This window comes from Linepithema humile, chromosome 6, assembly GCF_040581485.1.
Source record: "Linepithema humile isolate Giens D197 chromosome 6, Lhum_UNIL_v1.0, whole genome shotgun sequence".
Lineage (NCBI taxonomy): Eukaryota > Metazoa > Arthropoda > Insecta > Hymenoptera > Formicidae > Linepithema > Linepithema humile.
This window is the reverse complement of record NC_090133.1, coordinates 25,926,433-25,952,499: the sequence shown is the minus strand read 5'-3', so window position 1 is coordinate 25,952,499 and position 26,067 is coordinate 25,926,433. Positions and strand designations below refer to the sequence as shown.

Below are 26,067 nucleotides of genomic sequence, written 5' to 3'. Positions count from 1 at the left end.
CTTACATCAAACGTTTGCATGCCAAGAGTATAATTATGCGTCTTGCAAACTTCATACTGTAAAGCAGAAATTAATTAAACTCAAATTATTCAGAATTTATCTATAGTCAGTTTTGATAATTGTCATACGTACAACATCGTTATTCGTCTTGTTGAAGAGTCCATGAGCAAATACGGCCACAACGAACACATTGATTATAAATGACACAAATAATGCAACGCAGGCCTCGATAAAGTAATACATATTAGCATCTTTGATCTTTGCGGGCTGTCTTCGATCGATATCTCTCGACTAATTAAAGAAAATGGAAAATATATACATACTGTTAAAAGTAAGTCTTAACTGTGAGTGTTTATAGATCTTACTTTGACTAAGGCGCTGTGAAGGTACAAATTATGCGGCATAATAACAGCTCCAACGATTCCTACAGCTTGAAGCAGCACCTTGTTATCATAATTCATTCCATTGTACCACGGAACAAACATGCCTCTTATAACATCTAATTGTGGAGGCGCAGAAACAGTATACTAAAAGATCAAAAAACATTTTAGCATCACAATGTTAATCACACGATGCAGTACAATTGGAAAATATTTTGAAATAAATTCACCTCATAACCAAAGGTGATTGCCATGATTGCGATAAGAAAACCGAAGAAAAGCTCCAATTTCCTCAAGCCATATTTATCTAGCAATAAAAATGTAAATGTGTCAATTACTGTAATAAGTACACCACCCCATATAGGAATCCTGAAACATAAGAGATACACAAGTATTAATAATCAACAAGTCATTGTCATTTCTTTATCACAAATCTCTGTTTATATTTATACATCTGTTATTTAAACCTCTGTTTATATTTATACATATTCTATTATTCTAAATGCACAAGAAAATGAAAAGAAACGAAAATAATAATGAAATAAAGACAATGACTATGTAACGAGAGTAAATAATATTACACGTGCGACAGCAAATTTAACATGCTATTTTTATCATAAACACATATACAGGGTGTTTCATAATGTCCGTGCCAACGCTCGTGTGCAACGCATGGCGAGAGCAGAAATAATACGTGTTGTTATTTTTCGTTGCCGTGCGATCTTCGTTGCTGTCACGCCTAGAGTGTACAGCTCATGTGTCTAGCCGCGCGCAACGCGTGATTATTCGTCAATCCTTTTTAATTAATATCTCAATTATTATTGTAAAAATTGCAAAACAGTAAAGAACTTTTCTATTCAGTTCGCCGCACTCTACCCGCATACGAGTGTTGGCACGAACATTATGAAACACCCTGTATATTGTATAGATTATATAATCCATCAGGTAACTAAAAAAGTTTGTGTAATTTTTTACATTAAATTTAATATAAAAAATTGCACGAATTTTTTTGGTTGTCTGATATTTTTATTCACTATACAAAGTATCAGTTTATTCAATATACTAATATATTGGATATAGTAAATAACAAAATTTTCAAGTTGAACAAGTGAAGAAACTCACAATACGTTTCAAGATTCACGCTCTAAATTCTCTTAAGAATATCTTGTACGTGTGTTGAGTAAAGATTAAATCGTATCAGACACTTACATTTTATTAGATAAGAGATAAAGGGCAATGGCCGTTCCTATCACCTCCTGCATATCGCTGCCAATAATTGCTATTTCAATCATTATCCACAAAATAAGTCTAGGCACTTTTTTGTATTGTCTGTAACACATCTCTGCTAGATGCAAACCGCTTACTACACCAAGACGCGCACTGAGTCTTTGCATAACAAGACCTAGGATAGTAGCGCTTAGGAGTACCCATAATAACTGAAAGAAAACACAGGCGAACAAAAAATTAATATTATAAAAAAGAAAAGATATAAGAAACATAATAAAAAAAATAATCAGATATAATATTAAAATAAATAAAACTTATTGCAGCAATGCTTATTTAAGGTGGAAGGTATACCTTGTATTTTGCTACGACACCAGATTGTAGATCCGATTCTATGTTGCCAGGATCCAGATAAGCTATGGACATTAAGAAACCAGGCCCGGTGAAAGCCCATAATTTCCTAAAACTAAATCCTGTCTGCAAGATAATTTTTAATTAGAGTCCATATTAGAAGATGGATCATTGAGATAAGAATGATGATAATGATATCAAATCTGCTTGTGTTGAAAAAGAAGTACAAATATTGTAAGTATTGATATCAAAGCTCGTGTTAGAATGAAAGTGTAACTAAATATATTATTGACAAAACACAATGTCAACTTACTCCCGGTATTTCTGGCACTTGCACTCTTTCATTACAATAGGTTTGGTTGTTTGGAGATAGAGAAGTGTTCTCATTAGCCTTGTCAGTTGGCGATTCTTGCATACGTTGATGTGGCACTGTTGTAACAGTGGCATCACCACTGGACCCCACATCGTAACTATTATGCATTATGTATTGATATGTTTTATCCTAAAGAAAAAAATTTATATTTATGCAATAGAGAGAGTGTCAACTTTTCTCTTGCAATCCCACGAAAGCAAATAATTTGTCGACATAAATAGTGCAATTGAGCAAAACCACATAATTCTGATGCAATGTGTCAAAACAAAAAAGAGAAAAATGTTAGATACCTAATCATTGGAAAAACAGCAACGCATTAAATAACGTTAAGTAAACGATAGCATATTTTTTTATTAATTAATTATAATAAGCTTTGTCACTAATATAACAGTAAATAAAAAATGCTTAGAAGAAAATCTGGAAAACTCTTGATCTAGATCCTAAATCGTAAACCGATACTGGCACTATTATTTAAAATGAAGTTTTGACTCACCTCGTGGATAGAATTAGCAACAAATAAATCACGTTCTATTTAACAGCATCGACACTTCCTACGCTTTACAATCATTAATTATGAAGCATTCCTGTGATTGTCACAATCAGCTGCTCCATAACCATACACCTCCGTGCACTATTCGCCTGCCACTGGCCATCTACTGAATGTTGCTATGAACTTGGCCGAGTAATATGAAGCGAGTGGGAGAGAAACCGTCAGGGACGTAATCGGGTAATATTCCAGAAGAAACAGTATCGTCGATCACGTGAATATTTGCAGAGCTTTTCCCCCTTCTATGTTTACAACGTAACTCGTATTTTTCTTTTTATAAAGTAAAGAGATTTTTAAGTGCTTAATGTTGCGAATTCAAGGCTCGTTAACGCCATGGCCTTCTTTTGAGAAAAGATCGACTTTAAGGTTACTCAAGAATTCATAGGGCGGTATTCATAGTCCGTTCTTATATTTAAAATCGTCTTAAGCACGGACTTATATTCGCTCTCTTCGTCACACATAGATTGTGTCTGACGAAGAGAGCGAATATAAGTTCGTTCTTAAGACGATCTTGAATATAAGAACGGACTATGAATACCGCCCATAATGTTGTTTAGATGAATATTGTTACGTGCCGCAACTTATAGTTTCTTAGAGTACTCTGTTTATTCGAACCTTTTTTATATTTACTCCTTCCTGACCCTAAACACGTGACCCTTCGATAACTGCAACAAACATGGATTAATCTAAACACTGTCCCTGTGTCTAACGCGTATTTTCTCTTCGATAAAACCTCCTCCTTCCAATTAACATTCCACCGCTACAATTTTCCTAGAGCACTTTAAACGAAGATCCTTCTCGCCTGTTCAGTTCTCGATCAAAGCTCAAATCAGCAACACTGAATAAAGACTTTTTCCACAAACGTGTCCTGACTTATTCTAAATAATCTATTACGTAGCTATACGCTCGTAACAATATTCGACGATTTTTAGAATCCCTTACCTGTAAATAAATAATATATTATTATTAGGTAGATTTACATTTTTAGTATATAAAAAGATGTTACGCTTCCGTCTTATTTTTTTACAATTATTCAGATTTTATTATATGTATTTCAAGAGTTTGTATATTTCAGAAGCTACATATATATATATTTTTAAAATATTCACATATTTTAAAAATTTTTATTCAAGTTTACTTACATAGTTACGTTACTGACGCAAGTGGCGTTAAACTATAAAAGAAAGAAGTGCAAAAGAGCTGAAAAGTCTGCGGGAATGCCGCATACGTGTTTTGACTAGTAAAAAGAGTCCGTGACACGTTTCTTGGGAGATCCCCGAGTTTATCAACGTGAGCGAATAGCAATAAATTACGGGAAATAGATGCGTCCTTCCCCGCTACCGCCTGCGCACTGTCCTATCATAATTCCGGAATATTATACATTTTAATATCGCATTCGGCGTAGTCACTACCAGAGATTGAATATAATGACGTGACCTCCATGTAATCGAAACAAAAATAAAGCCGCAATTAAATGAGGAAATTAGATTAATATTGTGCGATTATATATCAATATTACTTCTAATAAAATGACACATAAAACAGTGTGTCACTTTATTATAGTAGTTTAGAAATTACTATCAGTATTAATAAAAATTTTACGGGTATGACAAATATTATATTTAAAAGGTGGTTTTACTAATTTTAGAATTACTTTTTCACGCGTTACCATGTCTAACTGAAAAACAAAAAATTCTAAATATTCATTTTCATGTAAATATTAATATTCTTTAAAAGTATTTTCTTTAAAATCCCTCCAAAAACATTAATTAACAGTATACTTTATTATTTACTATAAGTAGTAAGAAAATGTCTTATTATTTTAGATAACCTCTTAAACGACTTCTTAAAGTACGAGTGATAACATATAATAGATAAGAAACGAAACTATAATGCACAGATGAGCTGTATCGTGCAAAAAAATACGTAATATCGTACAAAAAACCTTATACAAAAGCAGATAAATCAGACATTCAATTCACACGTAATGATATCTAGTATTTGATTACTGACTAGACTCAATTACTGATTAGATTCTTGAAATAAACACACATTCTTTCGGCCGGCAAATTTTAAATAGTTTGCAGAAGTGTGTGGTGCAGTAAGCCACGTAGTGATAAATAATGAAAAAGATATTTTAATTGCTATCTTATCGTGACAATTGATCTATAAAAGAGAAAGATTCAATTTTCAAGTGTGTAAAGTAGTAAAAAAAATTAAATTATTACACAGAGTGGTCCATGTAACACTATGCCGAGCTCTATAGTACTTGTTCTGTTAAAGATAGAAAAAAATGGTGGAGAGAAAAGTAAAATGGCATAATATGAATAATTTTGTCTATTACTTACGACAAAAATGAGTTCATAGAATAATTTTTCATGTCATAAACTTTTAACTTTTTCCTTTACTATTTTTTTCTATCTTCAACAAAACAAATGCTAGAGCTCGGCCCAGTGAACCGTGGACCACCCTGTATGATAAACGATAAAAATACATTTACTTATTATTACACGGAAAAAATTCCATTTATAATTTTAAGGAAATATAAAACAATATAAAACTACGTAAGAATATAAATATAGGAGTGGGAATAACAAGAAATGTACAACGAAATATTCAACCAGTGTTTCAGAGAAGAAAAATAACAATTACATAATAATAGAATTTTAAGCTAGGCACGATGCGCTTAAAAGAAACCACAAAGAATGATTTAGCACGTCGTTTATCTTTATGCAATTCCCAGAGTTAAAGATCGTTCTCTTGAAGATTAAAATAGTGACAGAATATGAAAGAATTATATATCTGTAATTTCTCCATGGTGATAGTTTAAGCACGTAGCACGTAAATCGCTATAATGTTATCTCGTCCTGTTTCTAATGAATTTTCATGTCATCCGCAACACTTAGTACTTCGTTTAGTGCAATTTAATGGATTTAAATAATGGGAAATTGTGATAGTCGTGATTCACTTGCGGTAATCCCGCAACCAAGGAAAATTATGCTTGAAATGCGTCGGCAATAGATTTCTCAATCAATTTCCACGATCCCAATATTTCTGTTTTTAATCAAACATATTAAAAAATAATTAAGAGTATTCTAGTATAAATAAATTATTAATAATATTTCAACAGTAATATGCAATTTCTAGGAAACTTTGGCCTGTTCCGCTGATATGTACATAATTTATAAATACAAGTTTAGACACTATCTTTCAATAAATTATGACTAAACGCGTGAAACATGTATGGAGATGAGTCATTTGTGGTGAGAAAAGTACAAGTTTCAGAGATCTTATCAGTGCGTTACTGATACTTGAATACAACGCAATTCATTCATGTAACAGAAAGAGCATAATTATTTAACGGCTTGATGAAAAATTCATACTGTAACATGTAGATAGATAATATTATTCTACTATCTACATTAATAAATAATAATATATCGTAATGGCGATATATTTTTATTATGTTACATGAATTGATGCAATTGTCGCAATTGCTTCAATACGGAAATCACATATTTCCTGCTTTATTCCTTAAAACCTAATAATGTTCATGCAACGCTTGCTGTATGCGTCATACGCTTCACACATGCATGCTCTCTTGCTCCTATCGTCCAAACTCTTGACGTGCAGGCTGACCAATTGTGTGAAAGAATCAGCTGCATGCATATTTGAGTGATGCCAGATTTGAGACGCAACAGCAAGCATCACTGCTCTAAACTGGTCCGAGGTCTCGCCGGCTCGGGAAAGGTGAATATTGCACCACCGAGTGGCGCGCATCCGTGGTATAGTGCTCGCGGTGTCTCGCGAGTGGATTTGAGAGTCATGGACAAATCTGTACGTTTCGTAGGAAATTAACGGGAACTCACTGGTGAGGGGGTCTCACGAATTATCCGGAGAACGGATCGGGACAGGTTGTGACAGGGTGTGGTGCGGTGATAAAGCGGAGCACTAATTCTGGGTCTTATCCCATCGCGATAAGCGAGTCTCGTGCACACGTTCACGCCCTGATCGTCACGAAAGGTGAACAAGTCTGAGCTCGTGGAGACAAAAAAGTAATCCTCGTTGCCTTCCAGTGGTTGCGGCGTAGTTTTGAGTACGTGTCTTCTGGTAGTTTGCATTATTTTATGGTAGTTGCGTGTGTGCAGTACTCTGCAAAGATAAACATAATTAAAGTCAGAATGATAATGATCACTCGGTGACGTCTCGCGTGTGAGTCATTAGGTCCGTTCTTCTCAGCTATGCTTTCTGCACTTTCTTTTTCTACCTTTCTCTTTCTTTGTCCAAATCCGTAATATATTCCTGCTTTATTTTAAGTGTAGAAAGTGTTGCTGGAGCGAACAGACGGCGCGTTTTAACGCAGGGCCCGATCAGGTCAGACGCTGGGTCGTTGCCATTATGCGATTGTGCTGTCAAAGTCTCTCCGACTGGCTTTGTGTGCAGTGAATAATTTTTTGAAACCATTTCTTGCGCTGGAATCACCTTTTAGATTGTACACCGAGTAATAGTTTTTCTGAAATAAATAAGATTAGTAGTGTTTTGTGGCGAAAAGTGTATGAATGTACATAACCTGTTGCAGCAAAATGTCAAACGTGGGTAATTTGGAGCAACAGATAGCGAGTTTGCAGATCAATCACGGCGATGAAGCGGCCAAGGTTATCAAACCCGGCAAGAAGGTCGGGCCAGCGGTGCCGCCAAAGCCAAAAAAGTCTCAACCTCAGGTGAATCATAAGCTTCTTGCTGTAATTTAATATCTACTTATTATTATACTAATAATAGTGTTTCTTTATTTCCATGCATCCTTCACTGCGGATGCGACAATGGTAATTAAATCAATTAATCGAACATACAAGGTGTCCTATTGTGACAAAATTTTATTCTATATTTTTTACTTATTTTTTCATGTGGAATCACCTTTTTCCAGTTGTATTAATTACAGGACACCCTGTATATGTCGTATGAATAGAAAATACATATATCAAATAGTGGACATACTTGTAAAATTCATGTAAATGATAAATCTGTTTCAGATACCGCAAAGTTACACCATAAAGGCTCCGCCTATGCCATCGTATAGCACAGTTCTCAATAACACGCCATCGAATGACAAGACTTCAAATTTATACATGAACACTCCTTCTCCATATGTGCCACTGGACATAAAGAATGATTTCTCTCAAATGGCGTCCACGAACGGCAAGGAAGCATCAAAGATTTATCAGAACGACACCATGTACGCGTGCCAGTCCGAAGAGAAGTTCGAGCCGAAATACAGATACGATGAGAAGAATTATTATTCCAACATCGGCAACATGCCGGCTCCTCAAGTACCCGTGGCGGACGATCGCGCGAGCCGCGCGACCAGAAACGCGGTGTACAGCAATATAGAGCCGCCCGTACCAATTCCGGTTCCTGCGTACAAATATGCGAATGACTCACAGAAGGATATTATATACAGCAACATCCAGTGGAATCCTAAAACAGAAAACACGTATTGCAATGTTCCTCCGGCGCACAGCGCTGGTAAGAATCTTGATGTTTCAATGAAAAGTCTAAATTAAATAAAAATCTAATGCAAATAATAATCTGAATTAATTAACAGCACATCTAAATCATTTTTATAAAGTAATTAAAAGATCGAGTCTCTTAAGAAATCTTTTGCAATATCTTTCGTAGTAAATTAATAATCTAGTCTTTCCGTTTGCGCACAGACGACTTGCCACCGCCACCGGAGCCCTCGGAGTATGTCTCTTGCGTACCTGGGAATTCGTTTCCACCGCCGCCCGAAGAGCTGCCTCCACCGCCGAGTCCGGTCTCGTCGAGTTACAGCGAGCTGAGACGCGCCACTTATCAGACCGATTTCCCATCGGGTAATTACCCCGCCGACATTTACGGGCCGAGTTCGCAGTCCAGCTCGACATACGAATCCATATACGAGCCGATTAATCCGAGACCACCGTCGCAATTGTCGTGTAACTATTCTATGTACTCTGGCTACGGGTCGGCCACATCTACTCAACCGCAGGGCAAAGTGTCTCCCGTTAAAGAAGTGAGTCTTGAAACTCCGCATCTTACACTCGCTAAATCTGTCAATGTTTTAAAATCACGGAAATAGAATCGACACGGTTCACTTTGAAACAATGATACAGAAGCTTCTTTGAAAAATCACACGTTACATTATATTGGCTCGGTTATTATAATATAAAATATTATTATCAAAGTTATCGAAAGTTATGATTTGATTTGATTATTTATAAAAAAAATACATTATCATTTGACTGGAATAAACCTTGCCAATTATTGATCGAGCAACTGTAGAGCAACGTGTATTGAAGATTAAGCGACTGATTTTACCTGCAGGTCGACGTCCTCACGGATCTGTTGGTTCAAGGAATGGCAGATAGTAACGAAGATAGCGATATATACGGCATCTGCGCGCAATGCGGACGCAAGGTCGAGGGAGAGGGAACTGGATGTTCGGCGATGGACAAGGTCTTTCACATAAATTGCTTCTGTTGCTTCGTGTGCAAGGTCAATTTGCAGGGCAAACCTTTCTACTCGCTGGAGGGCAAGCCCTACTGCGAGGAGGACTATCTTAACACTTTGGAAAAGTGCTGCGTTTGCACGAGACCGATACTGGACCGAATATTGCGTGCTACCGGCAAACCGTATCATCCTTCCTGTTTCACCTGCGTCGTTTGCGGACAGAGTCTGGATGGTATACCATTCACCGTGGACGCTACGAATCAGATACATTGCATTCAGTGTTTCCACAAGTAAGTTTTTTTTTACTTTTTTCCGAATATTTTTGTCTTCGATTATTATATTACGCTTTTTTACTTACTTTTTTTTTAACTTTTTATCTTTAATTTTTTGTTTAATCTTCTAGTTAACTAATTCGTGCTCTTGTGCAGGAAATTCGCGCCGCGCTGCTGCGTCTGTAAGCTGCCTATAATGCCCGAGCCTGGTCAGGACGAGACCGTGCGAGTAGTCGCGCTAGATCGCAGCTTCCACATTCAATGCTACAAGTGCGAGGATTGCGGACTGGTTTTGTCTTCCGATTCGGAGGGACGAGGCTGCTATCCTCTGGACGATCATGTACTGTGTAAAAGTTGCAATGCTACTCGCGTCCAAGCCTTAACGTCTCACATGACGACTGAATTATAAATTATACCGACGCGACAAATCTATGTAGTTCACGCTGAAAGCTCTGGAACACGAAAGAAATATTGAATAAGTATTGTTATAATCAACTAGCAACATAAGTACCGTTCGGCATGATATTATTAGATCTTTTTATACATACAGTTTTTTCCACATTCCTGTTTGTTACTCGTGGTGTTTCAGGTTCTCGTATACTTCGAAAGAATATTTGATAACATCTATCGTAACAGCGAAGCATCAGTTTTTTACTACATCATAGTTATTATAAACTATGGAATACTGTCCACGATTTTAGATTCTTTTACAATTTCACATGAAGAGAAGAAAAACGATTGTTAAAGACTTTATATTCGATTTAAGGATAACGGTGTAAGATTTGATGCGCTAAAATTCCGCACTGCCATAATCGAAGCATTTCTAGTATTTTACGAATGTAATATTGACGAATTAGAAGTAATTGTAGATTTATTTCAATGCCCGAATAATTTTCCCGCAGATGTGATTATCATTGTGATTCTAGTAAAGTATTCGATATACCGTGAAGTATTTAACGTGTAGTTTGTCGTTGACAGAAATAGCGCTTCGACTCATATATTTAGAGATAGATTCGTAGATTCGCGGAGTAGCGTTGTACTACGGACAATATCGATATATCGGCGAGGAACCGTGCCATTTCCTTTTTTCCTTCAATGTAGTTGTTAAAAAAACCGACTCTTTCGTAAGATTACAAAAAAAAAGAAAGAGAAAGAAAAACAAAAACACTTAATCGTGCGTCCTAAATGCGATGTAATTAGGCCCCGGAAACTTTTACGCATGGGTAAAGCATTACATCGAGAAGAGACTTGTATGATCTCTGTATTATAGTATCAATAAAAATACAGTTTGTTATTTATGGCCAAGAAAAAAAAAAGAAAGAGTAACATTTCGTTTCAGCCGACCGTTTCTTGCTTGTCTGGTTATTTCATCGCGCGTGCAGATTTGCAATCTGCACTTTCGCCTGCACCTATCGAGTGAACACAATCTATGATCGAGCTTTGCATGTTTCACTATTTCAATGAGACCTGCTGTGTATCGTTTTACCGTTATTACTATTGTGTGATTGTTGTTAATAGGTATACGCGGCGACCCAAGCTATCGTACTTCCTCTTAGTTACAGATTTTCTGAGAAATTCGGAACTGCAATTTTTCTTCGTTTCAGCAGACGTTCGATTGAGCGCGCAATTTCTTTGCAATAATTTTCAACATATAACATTATCTCTTCCTGTCTTGCAAGAACCATTTGAAATTAAACGGTAAGTGAGATCCGTGTGCTTTCCTGACAATAGAATCGCTTCGATAACTTTGATACTTGGCATTCTTGCGATCAAAAACGATCTCGAATTCGTGAGACGAACTGTAACCCAGATGAAGTCCGCGATTATGCAACCTGTATACATGTGATGTGCGTACATATATGTATATTCACACACATGTACACACATCAGATGCGCATACATATATGTTATTATCGTATTGTTGTTGTTATCGTTATTATTATATAATTGCAGAAGAAATTTACAGCAGATTTGTTATATATCATCCCTTTACTAATTTTTCTCTAGCTATGGTTTCCATGCACAGATGTTTGTCTTTTATTATTAATTATTATTAACATTTCGTTTTAGATACTTGCATCTCTTTTTTTTTATGCGTAACATACTTTTTTTTTATTACCATAGAGTACTTAAATCTTATATAACTTTTTGTGATATATAACCTGTATGCCATTTTGTGTATAATTTATGTTTATTAATACATAAATTTGTTTCACCTGCACGCTTCATGGATCGTGGAATGCGTCCCATTATGTTTCTTCTCGGAGGAATGGATGAATCGATTTCTAACAGGGCGGTCAGCAAGTAACAATATTCCACGATGGATACATTATATACAAACTACCTATCGGCGAACTACGCGAATCTGAGAAATAATTATCATTTGTCAAATAAACTTGCATGCGCGTAAACGAGCATCTCGCCATTTATATTATCCGCGATGCGACAAACGTAATAAATGTAACAAATGTATTATCAACTATTTGATGTATCCAATGTGCAATTAATCTTACCACGTACATGCGGGGAGCGTCTCGCGCTTAATTAATAAGTGCTAAATACCTGTATTAAGTATAGTCGCAGTTATTCTTCACGAAGTAACAACGTAACCTCTCTTCGAGAGACGCAATAACGTTTCGGATACTTAATACAGATTGTCTCGAAAGCCTACATTCCTCGATCTCGCTCTCCCCCCGCATCGAGCATCGCAGATGCACGGGATTTTCAGGACATTCCACGATCCGAAATGCTGCGTATAATACATTCGTAGATCCTATACTTTTTTTTGCTACACATAGCTCTGGTGTCTATCTCTTAGACTCCTTTTTTTTATCCTCTTTAGATTAAAACTATAATGTATTTTTTTTTGTGTAGTATATATATTATCCTTTATATCTTTTATTATATTCGACCAAAGTTAGCACCATTCTACGTTAAATTTAGTACACGGCTCTCTTAATACTCGTTTAATCTAACAACATTCGTTCGATTTTATTAGCTTTGTTGTACCAAAGTCAACATAGAATTGCACTTTTCTTTTTAACAATCTATCGCTCTTGCTTTTTATATAGATACACGTATAATATGTATAGTATATATATATGAAATATGCGTGTGTCTGTGTGTGAGTAGATACACGAGTCACACGTATGCTTACATATAAATCTGTACTTGCACGCAATAAATCACAGCCACCTATCCAGATTCGCGCGCGAGCACAAAATACACACTAAGTAAACGCGTATTCTCTTTCGCATTCGCATCCTAGATATCTTCGGTATATGTTGCATCGTCGCATCCGTTATATATATATATATATGTGTGTATGTATATTGTTATACGATACGTATACGTATACGTGTGTATGCGTATAAATAAATATATACCCAATGGATACATACGCATATATATATATATATATATTTACATATGTAAGAATGCTTCCTTCGTTCCGCCTATACGTAGTACTAGGTGCCGAAATAAGCTGCGCTTTTTCTCTCTCTCTCTCCCTCTCTCTCACCCCCTATTTTTCCTCTCTCTACTTATGATACACATTCATTCGACTCACACTCACTTACAATGTCTCACTCGTTCCTCTTTTTTCCCCTCCTTAATATCTTTCTTATTAATATGACAACGCCGGTCATCGCGCGGACTTTGCTGCTCCAAACGTTCTCGCTCGCACTCTCGCTTTCGCCGGATCTCTTACAGCATCACACTCTCACACTTCCGAATTCGCTGGGTACTGTTGGGCATATTAGCATCACTTATGCCCATAAATCAATAAATAAATAGAGGAACAACATTCTTCAAACATCTCTTTTTTTTTTTTCTTATAACAACATTAGAGGCTCTCGGAACGTAACGCAACAAATGTTCAACAATACAATCACGAAAACAAATAGAAGGCACTCTTGCTTTTTTCAATAAATTAATTTCTTTGTGTTAACAACTCACTCAGATATTCTTCCCACGCCTTCGCCTAGGCCTTGTCTTGTCGCGTCCGTGTCTAGCTACGTGCCGGGCACGACGTATCGGGTGTCGTCCAAAAAATCCTCCCAGGTAACACACGCGCCGCGACATTTACATGACGGCGCCGCAAACCTCATCTTTGTCTTCCTTTTTCTCTCTCTCTTTCAAATGGACAATCATAGCTACGGTATGCGAGATACAAGATAACAAATTTATTTCACATTTACAGGTAAAAGAAATTCACCTTCGTAACAATTAGGTAGAATATTATTTAACCTTTAATATTATAATAATTTAATTATTGTTATTTGCTTGGAAGCTCACAGCCGACACATTTTTTTAATTCATTATTATTATTTTTCTCTTCTTTTAATATCTTACCTTATTTTCATTTGGGTACGGGGCGTTTCATCTTTTCGTACTTGGGTCACGGTCTTTATTTTTTTTTTGTGTGTATTTCTCTCGATATTTAACAGCTACAACACGTACAACGTTTAGCGCGGAAATTTATCAACGGAAGAAACAACGAATCCAAGTTATTATTGATCCGCTCTACGCTTTCAAAAGACGCGATGAAATGTATATTCACGGTTACTCTAACGAGAAAGACAAACTATAAGTACCGGGTGTGTTTCTCCCCGTGTTTGCTTTTTTACGGGGGTGGAAAAAGAAAAATCATGGAGATGTGGCAGTGCCTTGAGCAACCGTTTGTGAAATCAACCCTATCTCGCCTCCCTGTTACCCTTCCGCTTATTTTCTCTCTCTTTTGTTTTTTTTTTTTTTTTTTTTTTCTTTTGAACACATGACAAATCGCTCGTCTTTGTACGATAACAACGTTATTTCTTCTTTTTTTTTTCCTCAGAGTTCTACCTTTTGCTAACTAATCTAGCCTTGCTCGCGAGATTCATGGTTTGTCGAGCCTATCACGCATATAACATCGGATACTGTATAATAATAGTAGTAATATGTATATCATATAACGTAGATATATGTAAATGACGTATCGCACCTATGTGTGTGAGTGTATGTGTATGCGTTAAGATAGAAGTTATCTTTTCTTTTAACTCTCTTTCTCCGTTACACACTTGCCGTCGCTCACGTTAGCTTTGCTCTAGGTACATCCGCCTGTTTCTCCCTCTCTCTCCGTATAACAACGAACAATATTGTATCCTATTCTCCATACGTGCCTGCACAGAACTTCGTTAGGAGTACGCTCGACCGATTTAGCGAACCATCGCGTCATCAAACTGGGGAAGATCTCTTTCTTACAGCGAATGTCTAGTCACTCTAGCGTATCGAGTCTGAGATCACCAGAGAAATTATACCGTAGCGTGTGTGTACGTGTGTAATGCGTTTATATATGCCTATGTGTCTGGATTCCGCACTGTTTTTCACAGTTTGCAGCCGTCGTCTTAGGTCGCGCGTGGTTTTCTCTTGACTCTTAGAAGATATATATATATATATATATATATATAGATATATATATATTTAAATATACTCTCGGTAAGAAGACAACAAAGTGGGTGAAGAAAAAAAAAAGAAGAGGGAGCTGGGTGGGAAGCGTCTACAAAGTCAGCGTCTGCATCTGATGGCACGTGTCGCTTAACTGATTCTGATCACCGGCCGCCGGATGACCGCCCGTTCGCGGTGTGCCGGGTGGCGTAATCGGCAGTCTGCCGGGACCGTCGCCCGCGCCTCCAAGACCGTCGTCGGCGAGCTTGCCCGTGGACGCGGTTTGTATTATGCCGTTCACCTTGTACTTGGACTGCCGCAGCATCGTCGTCTGCGAGCCGGCAGCGTTCGAGTACTTGTCGGACGGCTTCCGATTGGTGGACGATAACGTCTGGCCGACGGAATACCGGCTACGCTGTCCGTTGGCGGGCTGCTGCTGCTGCTGCTGCTGCTGCTGCTGCTGCTGTTGTTGTTGGGACGGGGGCATGGAGGGTGGCTGATAACGATTCTGGGCCGGAGCGTAAAACTGGACCTGAGGGGTGGGTGGTGAGAGAGTTGGAAGAGGCCGTGTCATGGGTGAGTACGGAGCTGGCGGTGGGCTTGTCGGCTTCTCCTGAGCGCTCGGCGTGTCCGCGTTTGCCCGCTCGGTTGGAGACGTTGCGCCGACGGCGCTGTCGGAGCTCTGAGGAGCGTCGTTGTTAGGCCGGCCGTTGCTGTCGCTCCCCCCGTGCACGTCCAACCGGGCGGCGCCTCCTCTGTAGTGGTTGTTATTCGACAGGCAGTTTCTACGACCCGAGCCGTAACCGCCGCCCGATTTGTTGCTGCTGCCCGGCGCGCCGCCGATCTCGTAGTACTGATCATCGCAGCAGTTTTTCGCGCGCCCGTTCGTCGCGTGCTCGTAGCCGTGGCTGCTCGGCTTCTGCGAGCCGTAATTGGACGCCCCGGTGTGATTGACCCTGTGCGCGGCCTGGCCCGAGCCGTAGCCGGATCTGAGGAGCGCCGACGAGCCCACGTTCGATCCAGTCGTCCGTCTATTGTACTGCACCGGCAGTCGCGATGACATCGCTATCGCCGGATACTTGTGCGACCCATCCGCCGCGTTACCGCCGCACTTGTTGTTATTGTGTGACTGCACGCCGCCCTGCGCGTTCTGCGACTTGGCGTGCGTGTTCTGGTGTGCCGACGAGTAGCCGTGATTCTGACCGCGCGAGTTGTTACCGTACTTATTATTGCCGCCGCAGTCTCTGGAGTTGTGACCGTGCGTCTTCGTGTTGTTGGTGTCGTAGGCGGACTGATGCGGCGAAGCCGGATACGGCGTTGGCAGTAGACTAGCGCCGGATGCGTTGTGGTGTGTGTACGGCGGCGGCGGCGGCGGCGGCGCGTGTGTATGCGGAATGTACACGGTCGGATGGTAGAGGATAGCGCGACAATGCATCGGACTGGCGGCGCAGTCCTCGCTATCGTTCTGAGCGCCGTGCGGCGTGTGCAATGCGATCGGATGGTAATTAGTGTGGTAACGACCGGACACGGGGAATTTCACGGGCATTAGGGGCACCAGAGGTGTTGCCGGCGAGCCTGAAGCGCCCTGTTGCGCTTCACCGTGCGGTTGCTCCGAGTGGTTCGCCGTCGAACGTGAATCCTACGATTTCATTTCACAGAATAATGCACCCTGTTTGCCAAGTGCCTGATAGAAGCATGCATTTAGCGACAAATATTCGTGACACGGTGATCCTTTATCGCGAATAGAGGCTTCTCCCGGACCTAATTTTACTTAATTATCTCATCACGTTACTGTGCCGACTTTGCTCATTTTCACCAATGCCGATTTTCTTGTGCAGTGCAATCGAATAAATCTTCATCGCGAGAACGTGAACATCACTCGTCAATAGCGACAATATCAACGCATCAATTATTGTTTTATCAATACGTGCTGCAATTCAATAGCGGCGTACGCAGACATTATTATCTCATAAAATTTCAAGTTTCATATCAAAGATTCATCGCGAAATGTAACTGCGAAATGTTTGAACGCGTGTAAATCGAAAGTATTTCGCCGTTAGCGAAAGAGGAAACTTACCTCCTGCGGAGCAGCCTGGCCGTCGGACGCCGAGGTTTGCTGGCACGATGCGGCATCCGTGGCATACAACAGCAGCTGTTGTTGCTCGGTGAGTCCTATAGGCGCATGTGGCGGCGGAGCGTGATGCGGTCCGGCCCCGAAGGGGTAATAGAGATGATCGACCTGCGTAGGCGGTGGCGGCGCTTGCACAGGTTGATGATGATGCGGCGGCGGTGCAGCAGGGGCGTAATAGTGTGTCGGATGCGGCGGGGGTAGAGGAGGTGGCGGACCCGTCGGCGGACTGGTTGCTCCTGTGCCGTTATTGCCGTTGCTGCCGGAACTGTTGCCACCGCTGCTCGTATTGCTCGGCGAACTGCCGGTGGTGGCGTACAAATACTGGGGAGCTCCGGCGGCGGTCGCTCCTGCGTAGTACGGTTCGTACTGTGGACAGAACACGGATATAATGTTTGAGTGCCCGTCGAGAAGTGAATACTAAAATTTCTTGCGTAAATATTTGTCGTGTCTATGTGCCGTTCGCGTAAACGTTAGTTGATCCCTTCTTTATTTTCTTTTCAATCATAAATGTACTTTTGAATGTAAGACGACGAGTGAAAATAGATACGCGATTATGACGTGTCGCTTCGGTGAATTATTTCCACATCGATCAGCATAGAGCAATAACGTCGTAAATTAAGAACGAGAAATTTTAATTAATGCTTAATGAAGTTTTATTTACGTCTCTCTTAATCCTTGAATGCAGCAAAGCAGCATATATACAACATTTGCAGTTAATTCTTATTTTTCGTTTAATCCATATTATTAAGCAGAAAACAAATGTACGTATTAAACTGTTAAAATTAGTTAATCTCACTTTGTTTTAATTTAAGCAGAAGAAAATAACAAACTAACGTTTACGAAAACTTTATTTTAACGAGTAACGAGTCCATAAACGTAACTATATGAAAGCCAAGCGAGGCTGTATACTTTGATCCGCATTTTAATATCGAATAACGATTTGTCATTTCTTAGATCATTCCAGGTTAGGGAAATGATTACGGTGTGCATGAGTTGAATCGATCGGGGATTGTATCTATGAATGGAGCATTAATCACTATGCGTGTCACAACTATTGATAATTTATCATCGCGAGATAAATCGTTTTATTGTTCTCTACTTGTATCCCACATAAGAAGAGAATCTTTAATTTAAAGCCATTCTAAACTTACATTGCACGCATGCCTATAATAATACATTCTCAACAGTCTACAGAGGGTGATTCTCTAATGCATTCTATTTTCGCTTTATTCCTCTAAGTATCGGTGGAATTCCGTTCGAAGGGAGACCTATTAAGATAATATAACACAGTGTCGTTTCAGTAACGCGCCTTCCGTGCGAAAAGATCGCGTGCTGCTCGGACTCGCGATTGTGTTAAGTGCGGCGTGTCACATTGGAAAGTGAAACCACAACTACGAAAAATGAAGCAAACAATCATGCTGAGTGCGAATATAAATGCAAAATTGATAAGCACGTTAACATTTTTTGGTTGCAACACTAACCACAATTTATTAACAAGAATTATAATATTAACACAAGTTAAAACAAGAGGAAACAAGAGAATGAGGAAGAGAAAGAATGAAGTGACAGAACAGAATTTACGATACATGTAAATGCCACTAAAAATGATCAATAATCTTGTTGGATTCATCTTTTCTTTGTCATAACTATCATTGCTTATCTTATGTAGATAATTGCAAGTGTATAAACAAATCAGATTCTTAATTCGCTGCTATTATTATTTTCTGCCGACTTGATTACTCTTCACGTTTATCAATCATATTTATCTATCATTTAATTATCAAGAATATTTATGTATCATTTAATCTTTTTTGTTCCACACATTCTCACTGTGGAGAATTCCTCTCAACTCTCGTTAAGTGTTATCTCAATTAGCGGTAATATTAGTTACGACAAAATATACGTTGTTAAAATCAGCATGAACGCCATCGGTGAGTAGAAATAACAGATTGTGAGATAAAAAGGCGATAGAACAAACGTGCACCGACAGACCATGCATCGAGAGGCTGACAAAGGGGGAAAAGAAAAGGTAAAATGCTCAAAAGATGACGAGCGGCATGCTAGACGCTTAGCATAGACCTTATACCTTTAGACCTCAATACTGTATAGCGTCGAGAAGGACGTAAGTAGGCATTTGTTGAGGGTTGGGTAGAAACGCCGGTGGTATGGCTTCTCCCATCAGACCGTTTGTCTGTCAAACCGTAACCGATATATACCGTTTAATAAAAATACAAAATGCAGACGAAGACGGTCAGGATCTTTATGCTAGGATCTCTATATGTACGTGTGAGGAGGAAAAACCCAGGGGCGTCTAAACGGAGAATCAAAGAGGAAAAGTGTGAAAACGATCGGAAAAGCGATCGATATTCTTTTACGTACCTGTATAGGCGAATACTGATATTGCTGCGGCATGTACAGAGACGGGGCCGGACATGGATACATCACAGGAGTGAATGTTTGATGGCCGGTAGCAGCTTGAGGACCTGAATACATTATTTCAATAAGAAGCTATAAATTATCTTAATCTTAACAATGAACATCGCTGTCCTGCATTGATTGTCTATGCTGCAGCGTTTTTACACATTAATAATAGACACATTAATAATAGAAAAAGTAAAAAGTTTTAAATAAAATATAAATGTTCATCCTTTTTAAAATTAATATTTTGAAATATTTTGATAAATAAAAGCGAAAACTCGTACAATTTTTTTCGTTCTACTTTGTGGTAAAGTAAATTACGAGACGTACACGTGTACCGTGAATAATGCTTACCAAAGACTCCTGTAGCTTGATAAATCGTTCCTGGATCCGTAGGGGGAGCGATGGAAGTAGCTGGAGCGGGAGCTGCTGTGTTATAGAACGCCATGCCGTTCTGATAAGCGAGACCCATACCTGTGCACGCCAGAGGGGGAGAGAAACGATTAGAAATGCGATCTCTGCACTCTTCGATGCTGCGACGTTGCTACACGTCGAGCACATCGCCTATATATACATGCAATTAACTCGATCACGTACCGTTCGCATAATAGTAAGTACTTGTAGGCACGGAAGGGGGCGAACCGGTACTACCTTCGAAGGATCTAGAAAAGGGCTGCTTCTTGATCGCGGGCGCTATATTAAGCTTCCTTTCTCTCAGGATAATGCATTCGGCCTGAAGAGAGAAAAAAAAAAAGATTCGCGTCGTTCGTCAAAAAATAAGAGTCAATTTACGTACCTCCTGCTGGAGTCGCTTGGCTTCTTCCTCCGTTTCGAAGGTGACGAAGCCGTAGCCCTTTGACACGCCGGCGCGATCCGAGATGATTTTCGTGGCCTTGACATTGCCGTAGGCCGAGAAAAGCTGCGCGAGCTCCGCTTCGCTGGTGCTAGCCGAGATGCCGCCTACGAAAACACGGTTCGGTACTACCGTACCGTATTTCGGCGCCATCGTGAGACTCGCAGCCGAGGCAGGGCTAGAGGCAGGACTGGACCCCTCCGTACCACCGGTCGAAGCCGAACTCTAAACAATCAAGTCACAGATTTTTGTTGTATTCATTATTGCAGCGAGAATTGCACGACAATTCTCTTTCAAAATTTTTCTCAAGACGGAATTAAAGATTTATATCAGTAATCTTGGTCGCACGATTTTGTACGTTCAATGATATACAGTGCTCGAGACTGTAATATTCTTGCTTTTAATAAAAAATCTGTGAAAAAATAGAAAATAGAAAACAAAATTTAAGGGAAAATATCTATGTGTACTGCAGAATTAAAGTATCTTCTTTAATATTTTAATTAATTTTATAAACTTTCGTTTATTTTAATAGATTTAATTAATTGTTAATCCTTGATACGTTCAACTCAATGTGACTTTAATACGATTCTATTAATTCGATTAATTCTGATCGAGAAATATTCTTGATAGTTTAATTTCTGTTTCGAAACTCGAATCAATGATAAATACGTTTGTAAATATATTCGCAGTACAGACAAAAACGGATAATGAATGCGAAAAACTGAATGTCGCAAGTGCAGAACACAAATACGCGCGAGTGACGTCGTTCTCTCGACAGTGTTTTGACCTTGCTTCCCCAAACTCATCATTACAATTCCATTGAACGCTCGCGATATCACCACGGAAACATTCGGAAACGGCATCCCGCCGGCGATTTGTGTACATACATAAATACCGATCGTTAATTAAGAACGCTGCGTACTCTCTCGCCGAGCGAGAATGGCGATTATAAATTGCCGAATCGAGAATGTATATACATACGGGGAAAAGCGTACAGTGACGACCAAAAGTTTCCGATATTTAGAAGCATTTCTCGGAATGTGGATAGTTCACCGTTAAATCTTCACGACAAATCAAATAAAAAGCGCAGTAAAACGCTATTTCGGAATGCATAATTTTACCGCATTACAGAACCTGACTTTAGCATATTATGAATTAACATACTTAAATTATAAGTCTCGACTGAGAAACTATTGAATGACTTGACTTGACGATAAATGCAATATTTCGGCAAAAATGTTTAGTAAGCTGTTACAGTGACTCTTCGTACGTAGAGGACATTTGCAACGAGTCACTATAATAGTTCTTCTTGGTGCAATTTAATTTTAAATTGTTCACTTGCTACACAAAATTTTATTCATCTTACATCTATATTCTTTTTCCGTATCGAATCTGTATAAAATAATCGTGCAGCTATTAATATATAAATCTGTATAAAATAGTTTCCTCATTAAAGTCATACAAATTAAAAATTTCTGAAAATATTACAAATTTTTAGTCACCATTGTATACATTCTCGAGCTGGCTGGAAAAGGTATATTAATGTGTGCCAACGGTTTTCGCAATTTTTCCTTCCTCTTCTAACTTCTCACAGCCAGTTAAGTGTCTCCGAATTAGATTTAGCGGCAGTTAAGTCACTTGTCACGAAAGTATCGAGGTTGTGCAGAGAAGAATGTGGTGAAGCGTATAGGAGGTGGAGTACGTGAGAAGTCTTAAAGAATTCCGATCAATTTAGTGACTTCAATCCAAGGAAGATTTAAGAAATATATCTAGAGAATGACAAAAGAAAATGTAAGAATACAAATAAGCAAATCAATCATTAATTTTTAATAGATGCAGTAGAATCTTATGCTAATGTTAAAATTATGCAATTCAATAAAGGAAGAATATAAAAGGAAAGGCGTACTACAGTGTTCTAAAAAAACTCGTCATGCAACCACACAATTGTTAAGTGGAAAAATATAAGAGTTTGTGTATTAAAAAAAATTAACATTCTAAGAAATCATAATATTTATTTCAATAAAATAATAGAAACAGAGAGCTCATCATGCTATAGTTTGTTCTATATTTTTACAGGCGTACACACTTTAGTCGATAAACATTCGTTTTCAAAATATCAACTTTGCTTCTTTATATTTTTCCACTCTGCACACACATACAACATTGTTTGGTAAATTCAATTAAATAAGAAAAGTTTTAAAATAAAGAAATTTTAACTCAAAACTTACTAACTAAAAATAATTTTTCTCTGAATGCACCTCGCGCGAATTTTTCTAATTCGACCGGATACACGCAGCAGCTTACAAACCATAAACATCTCAATATACATCGTTGAACTTTTCTCGCACGACAAACTCCGCGAGTGCGAGGGTTAATCCCAGATTTCCGTCTCGACGAGGTGTCGAGACGAGTGCAAAGGGGGTCGCGGAGTCGATCGCGAATGACAGATTTCGCGGAGATTGGCGTAACGCGCGCAGCTGCGTCGTGATCGGCATCCGGCGCGACGCTACACAAAATATTGACTAGCCAGCCGGAGGCAACACGTATCCGACGTTCTAGTTACACGAATATTAACGCGGAAGCACGCGACGAGCACGAACATGCGTGACGGGAGGAGGAAAAACGGGGAGGCTACGGCGCCTACATAACGCGCACCCCACCCTCTCCGGCGATGGCGATGACAGCCAAAAGCACAAACAACAAACAAGCAAGCGACCAACCAAACAAGCGAGCAACACATACGGCGTGCGTCGTCTTGAGCGTGGAACGCCGCGAGAGAAAAGAATGTGATATACGCGATATTACGCCTGAATTGAGTTTCGGGCGGCGCATATTCGCAAAAATGATTTCTATGTTTATACCTGCGATAAACGTCGCCGTAAGGTCTACATTTGCGTATCTACGACGTCCCAAATTTTGACAGATTCGCCGTAGATCGAGCGAGGAAGCGACACGCAAGATTCGCGAATCCTGACGATCGCCATTCATTCACCCCCCCTCAATGTACCCCGAAAAGTCGGAGTTCAGAACACGACGGACTCATGGAAGTCCGTTTCCCGGTGCGCGGTCGACGTGCGCTACGTATATGTGTCCGCTCTACGTATCAGGTGAGATTGCACCGCGGCAAGGGAGAAGAGTGACGAAGGGGAGAGGGGGAATACTTGGCGCGAACAACGTTTTCGAACGCGGGGTGTATGTCGTCGTGGTTGTAGCGAGTGACGACGATTCACGGTATCGCCGCCTTCTAGAACAGGTCGTACAGGTTAAAGAGATTCGACGGAGTCGACAATGGCCGAGAATTGCCGGCGCGATGGCAAGATTCGACGACGAGTTCAACCACGACGACGATGCTGCACGATGTGAGCGGGGTGGGCGAGGAACACACATCGTCGCGCAATAAATATCTAGATGTGCTCTCTCTTTCTCTTTCTCTCTCTGTCCGCTGAGGGTGTTAACGGCGGAGACCATCACTCACCATCTTTCGACGGATTCGGACGCACAGGAGGATCCGTTGGCGGCTGTCCCGGCGGCTCGATGGTACCCTGGCGTCGCGCGAGGTCACCTGGACGCCCAGGGACTGCCAAGGACCGTTGCACCGATCACTTCAGCAGCACTTCCAGCCTCCGGCGGAGATGCTGCCGTACCCGTTTCGCGTAAACCTCCAAACACCACGGGCAGGCGACTCTTACAAGATGGCAACCGCCGACTGTGATGCCGCGCGCGTCAAATCGCGAAAACTCCAGCGACTATGTTACTTTATCGACGGAAAGTATAATGAATCGTGTCAAGGTTACATTAGGTTAGGGCTAGATGGAATTTTTCGCGAAATAATTGCATGTGATCGGATGAATATATTTAGATTATTCGTTACAATTTTATACCGGTTCATTATTATATTATTTTTATTTTAAACGCATATTAATATATATTTTTTTCATGTGAAAATTATCATTGCAGAGAAATCGATATATATATATATATATATACATAGGGTGTTCAAAATGAAGGTTTACTAATTCAATTGGTTATAACTTCCAAAATAAATGAAAAAACAAGATTTTTTTTTCATTTATTCATTGAATGATGACAAATTATAACGAATTAGGTGTGGCACACAATATTGTTCAAATGGCCGTTTCGGGCTAAGTCACAAATTCGAACTTTTTTTATAGCATTTTGCATGACACAAAATCTCACAGAAAGTAGTGAAAATTTCAGCTATTTCTGCACGAATGTTATCCTTCAGCTCATCAATTGTTACTGGATGATACGCATACACTTTTCCTTTGAGATATCTTCACAAAAAAAATTTGGAGCAGTCAAATCAGGAGATCTTGTAGGCCAATCAAAACTGTCAGAACAAGAAATGAAACGATCTGGAAAGATTGTTTGCAATTGTTTTTTTTAAATTTTGTTTTTTATTTTCAACAAGACGGTGCCACCGCACACGTCTCGCGAAACAATCGCGCTATTGCAAACAATCTTTCCAGATGGTTTCATTTCTCGTTCTGGCAGTTTTGATTGGCCTCTAAGACCTCCAGATTTTTTTTTGTGGGACTATCTCAAAGAAAAAGTGTATGCAAATCATCCAGTAACAATTGATAAGCTAAAAGATAACATTCGTACAGAAATAGCTGAAATTTCCACTATTTTCTGTGAGATTTTGTGTCATGCAAAAAGCATTTTGTAGCAATAAAAAAAGTTCGAATTTGCGACTCACAACCGAAGCGGCCATTTGAACGACATTGTGTTCTATACCTAATTCGTTATAATTTGTCATGATTCAATGAATAAATAAAAAAAAAGAATCTTGTTTTTTCATTTATTTTAGAAATTATAGCCAATTAAATTAGTAAACTTTAATTTTGAACACCCTGTATATAAATATATATATATATATATATTTTTATATCAATACTTGGTGTTTTTTTGCTTTAGATAAGAATCTATATGACTTGCTATCTATTGATGGAGAACAAAGAGTAAGGAAAAGTTATAGTATTGCCAGTTCAGAATTGAAGAATTAATTGCTAAAATAAATTGTTGAACGAATTTATACGTGCTATCGTTCGCATACACATACATATAATGTTTCCATGAAATAGTATCCATAATACTCCGAGATTGCTTGCATTCCAGTAACTTTGTTCCGCAAGTGTTTTTTGAATGGAAGTACAAGTATTTTTTAAGTAAAATATGAAATAGGACGCTCTATCTTTTAAAATAAAATAGAACTAAAATTCTTTGTTCTGTGTAACTTTTCATTTTTTTTTCATACCGCTATTTAATACCATTATTTTATGTGTTTGCTCCTTATAACCGACTGTCATTCATAAATAAAGAAGTGTAAAGTGTAAAGTGTAACTCCGAAAATCGTATTTACCTAATTCACAATCGCGATGTTTCACGGCGATCGATGGCAATCAACAGCGATCAACGGCGATTTACTTGCGAGCGATGCCTCGTTGGTGATGCAGTCGCTAACTCGACTCGTTAAAACCGGAGAAATAATCGAATAAAAGAACACGAAAATACGAACGACAAACGAGAAAACACGTGGAAAAATGAAAACTGAACTCAAGCGTTCAGAACTCAATGCATTCTTTGG

The 26,067-nt window shown here is 39.2% G+C and overlaps 3 protein-coding genes across 15 annotated transcripts in view; 1 reads left to right on the top strand and 2 right to left on the bottom strand.

Moving 5' to 3' along the window:
- Positions 1-2,978, bottom strand: part of Mvl (Malvolio) — a 6,387-nt gene extending 3,409 nt beyond the window's left edge. For 3 of the 4 annotated variants that reach the window (XR_001101501.2, XM_067356638.1, XM_012375386.2), the window contains exons 1-8: positions 2,822-2,978; positions 2,269-2,457; positions 1,959-2,081; positions 1,590-1,816; positions 611-749; positions 366-527; positions 133-291; positions 6-56 (exon numbers count right to left, since the gene is read on the bottom strand). Coding sequence is in view for 3 of the 4 variants with exons in the window: in XM_067356638.1 (XP_067212739.1) it covers positions 6-56; positions 133-291; positions 366-527; positions 611-749; positions 1,590-1,816; positions 1,959-2,081; positions 2,269-2,436 (1,029 nt within the window). In the remaining variant the exon portion in view is untranslated. The remainder of the gene's footprint in view (positions 1-5; positions 57-132; positions 292-365; positions 528-610; positions 750-1,589; positions 1,817-1,958; positions 2,082-2,268; positions 2,458-2,821) is intronic. The other variant, XM_012375385.2, reaches the window with a different exon arrangement.
- Positions 2,821-26,067, bottom strand: LOC105677022 (uncharacterized). 6 transcript variants are annotated; one of them, XM_067356632.1, is made up of 14 exons: positions 25,843-26,067; positions 23,935-24,213; positions 21,962-22,228; positions 20,403-20,684; positions 20,204-20,339; positions 19,961-20,080; positions 19,568-19,671; positions 17,135-17,554; positions 9,230-16,696; positions 8,635-8,961; positions 7,871-8,350; positions 7,143-7,615; positions 4,018-7,027; positions 2,821-3,817 (listed from the first exon to the last, which is right to left on the bottom strand). In XM_067356632.1, the coding sequence occupies exons 3-9, from the start codon at positions 21,971-21,973 to the stop codon at positions 15,170-15,172; spliced, it is 2,601 nt and encodes an 866-aa protein (XP_067212733.1). In that variant the 5' UTR covers positions 21,974-22,228; positions 23,935-24,213; positions 25,843-26,067; the 3' UTR covers positions 2,821-3,817; positions 4,018-7,027; positions 7,143-7,615; positions 7,871-8,350; positions 8,635-8,961; positions 9,230-15,169. The 6 variants fall into 6 exon arrangements, with proteins under 6 accessions (XP_067212733.1, XP_067212732.1, XP_067212734.1 ...); XM_067356631.1 differs by having other exon boundaries at positions 7,871-8,961; XM_067356633.1 differs by lacking the exon at positions 21,962-22,228 and having other exon boundaries at positions 7,871-8,961.
- Zyx (lipoma-preferred partner zyxin) lies at positions 6,831-10,046 on the top strand. Of its 5 annotated transcripts, none has more exons than XM_012375428.2 (6): positions 6,831-6,971; positions 7,455-7,596; positions 7,930-8,398; positions 8,587-8,924; positions 9,236-9,651; positions 9,790-10,046. In XM_012375428.2, exons 2-6 carry the CDS (start codon positions 7,459-7,461, stop codon positions 10,040-10,042), a joined length of 1,614 nt encoding a protein of 537 aa, XP_012230851.1. In that variant the 5' UTR covers positions 6,831-6,971; positions 7,455-7,458; the 3' UTR covers positions 10,043-10,046. The 5 variants fall into 5 exon arrangements, with proteins under 5 accessions (XP_012230851.1, XP_012230846.1, XP_012230847.1 ...); XM_012375423.2 differs by having other exon boundaries at positions 7,906-8,398; XM_012375424.2 differs by lacking the exon at positions 6,831-6,971 and adding an exon at positions 7,242-7,376 and having other exon boundaries at positions 7,906-8,398.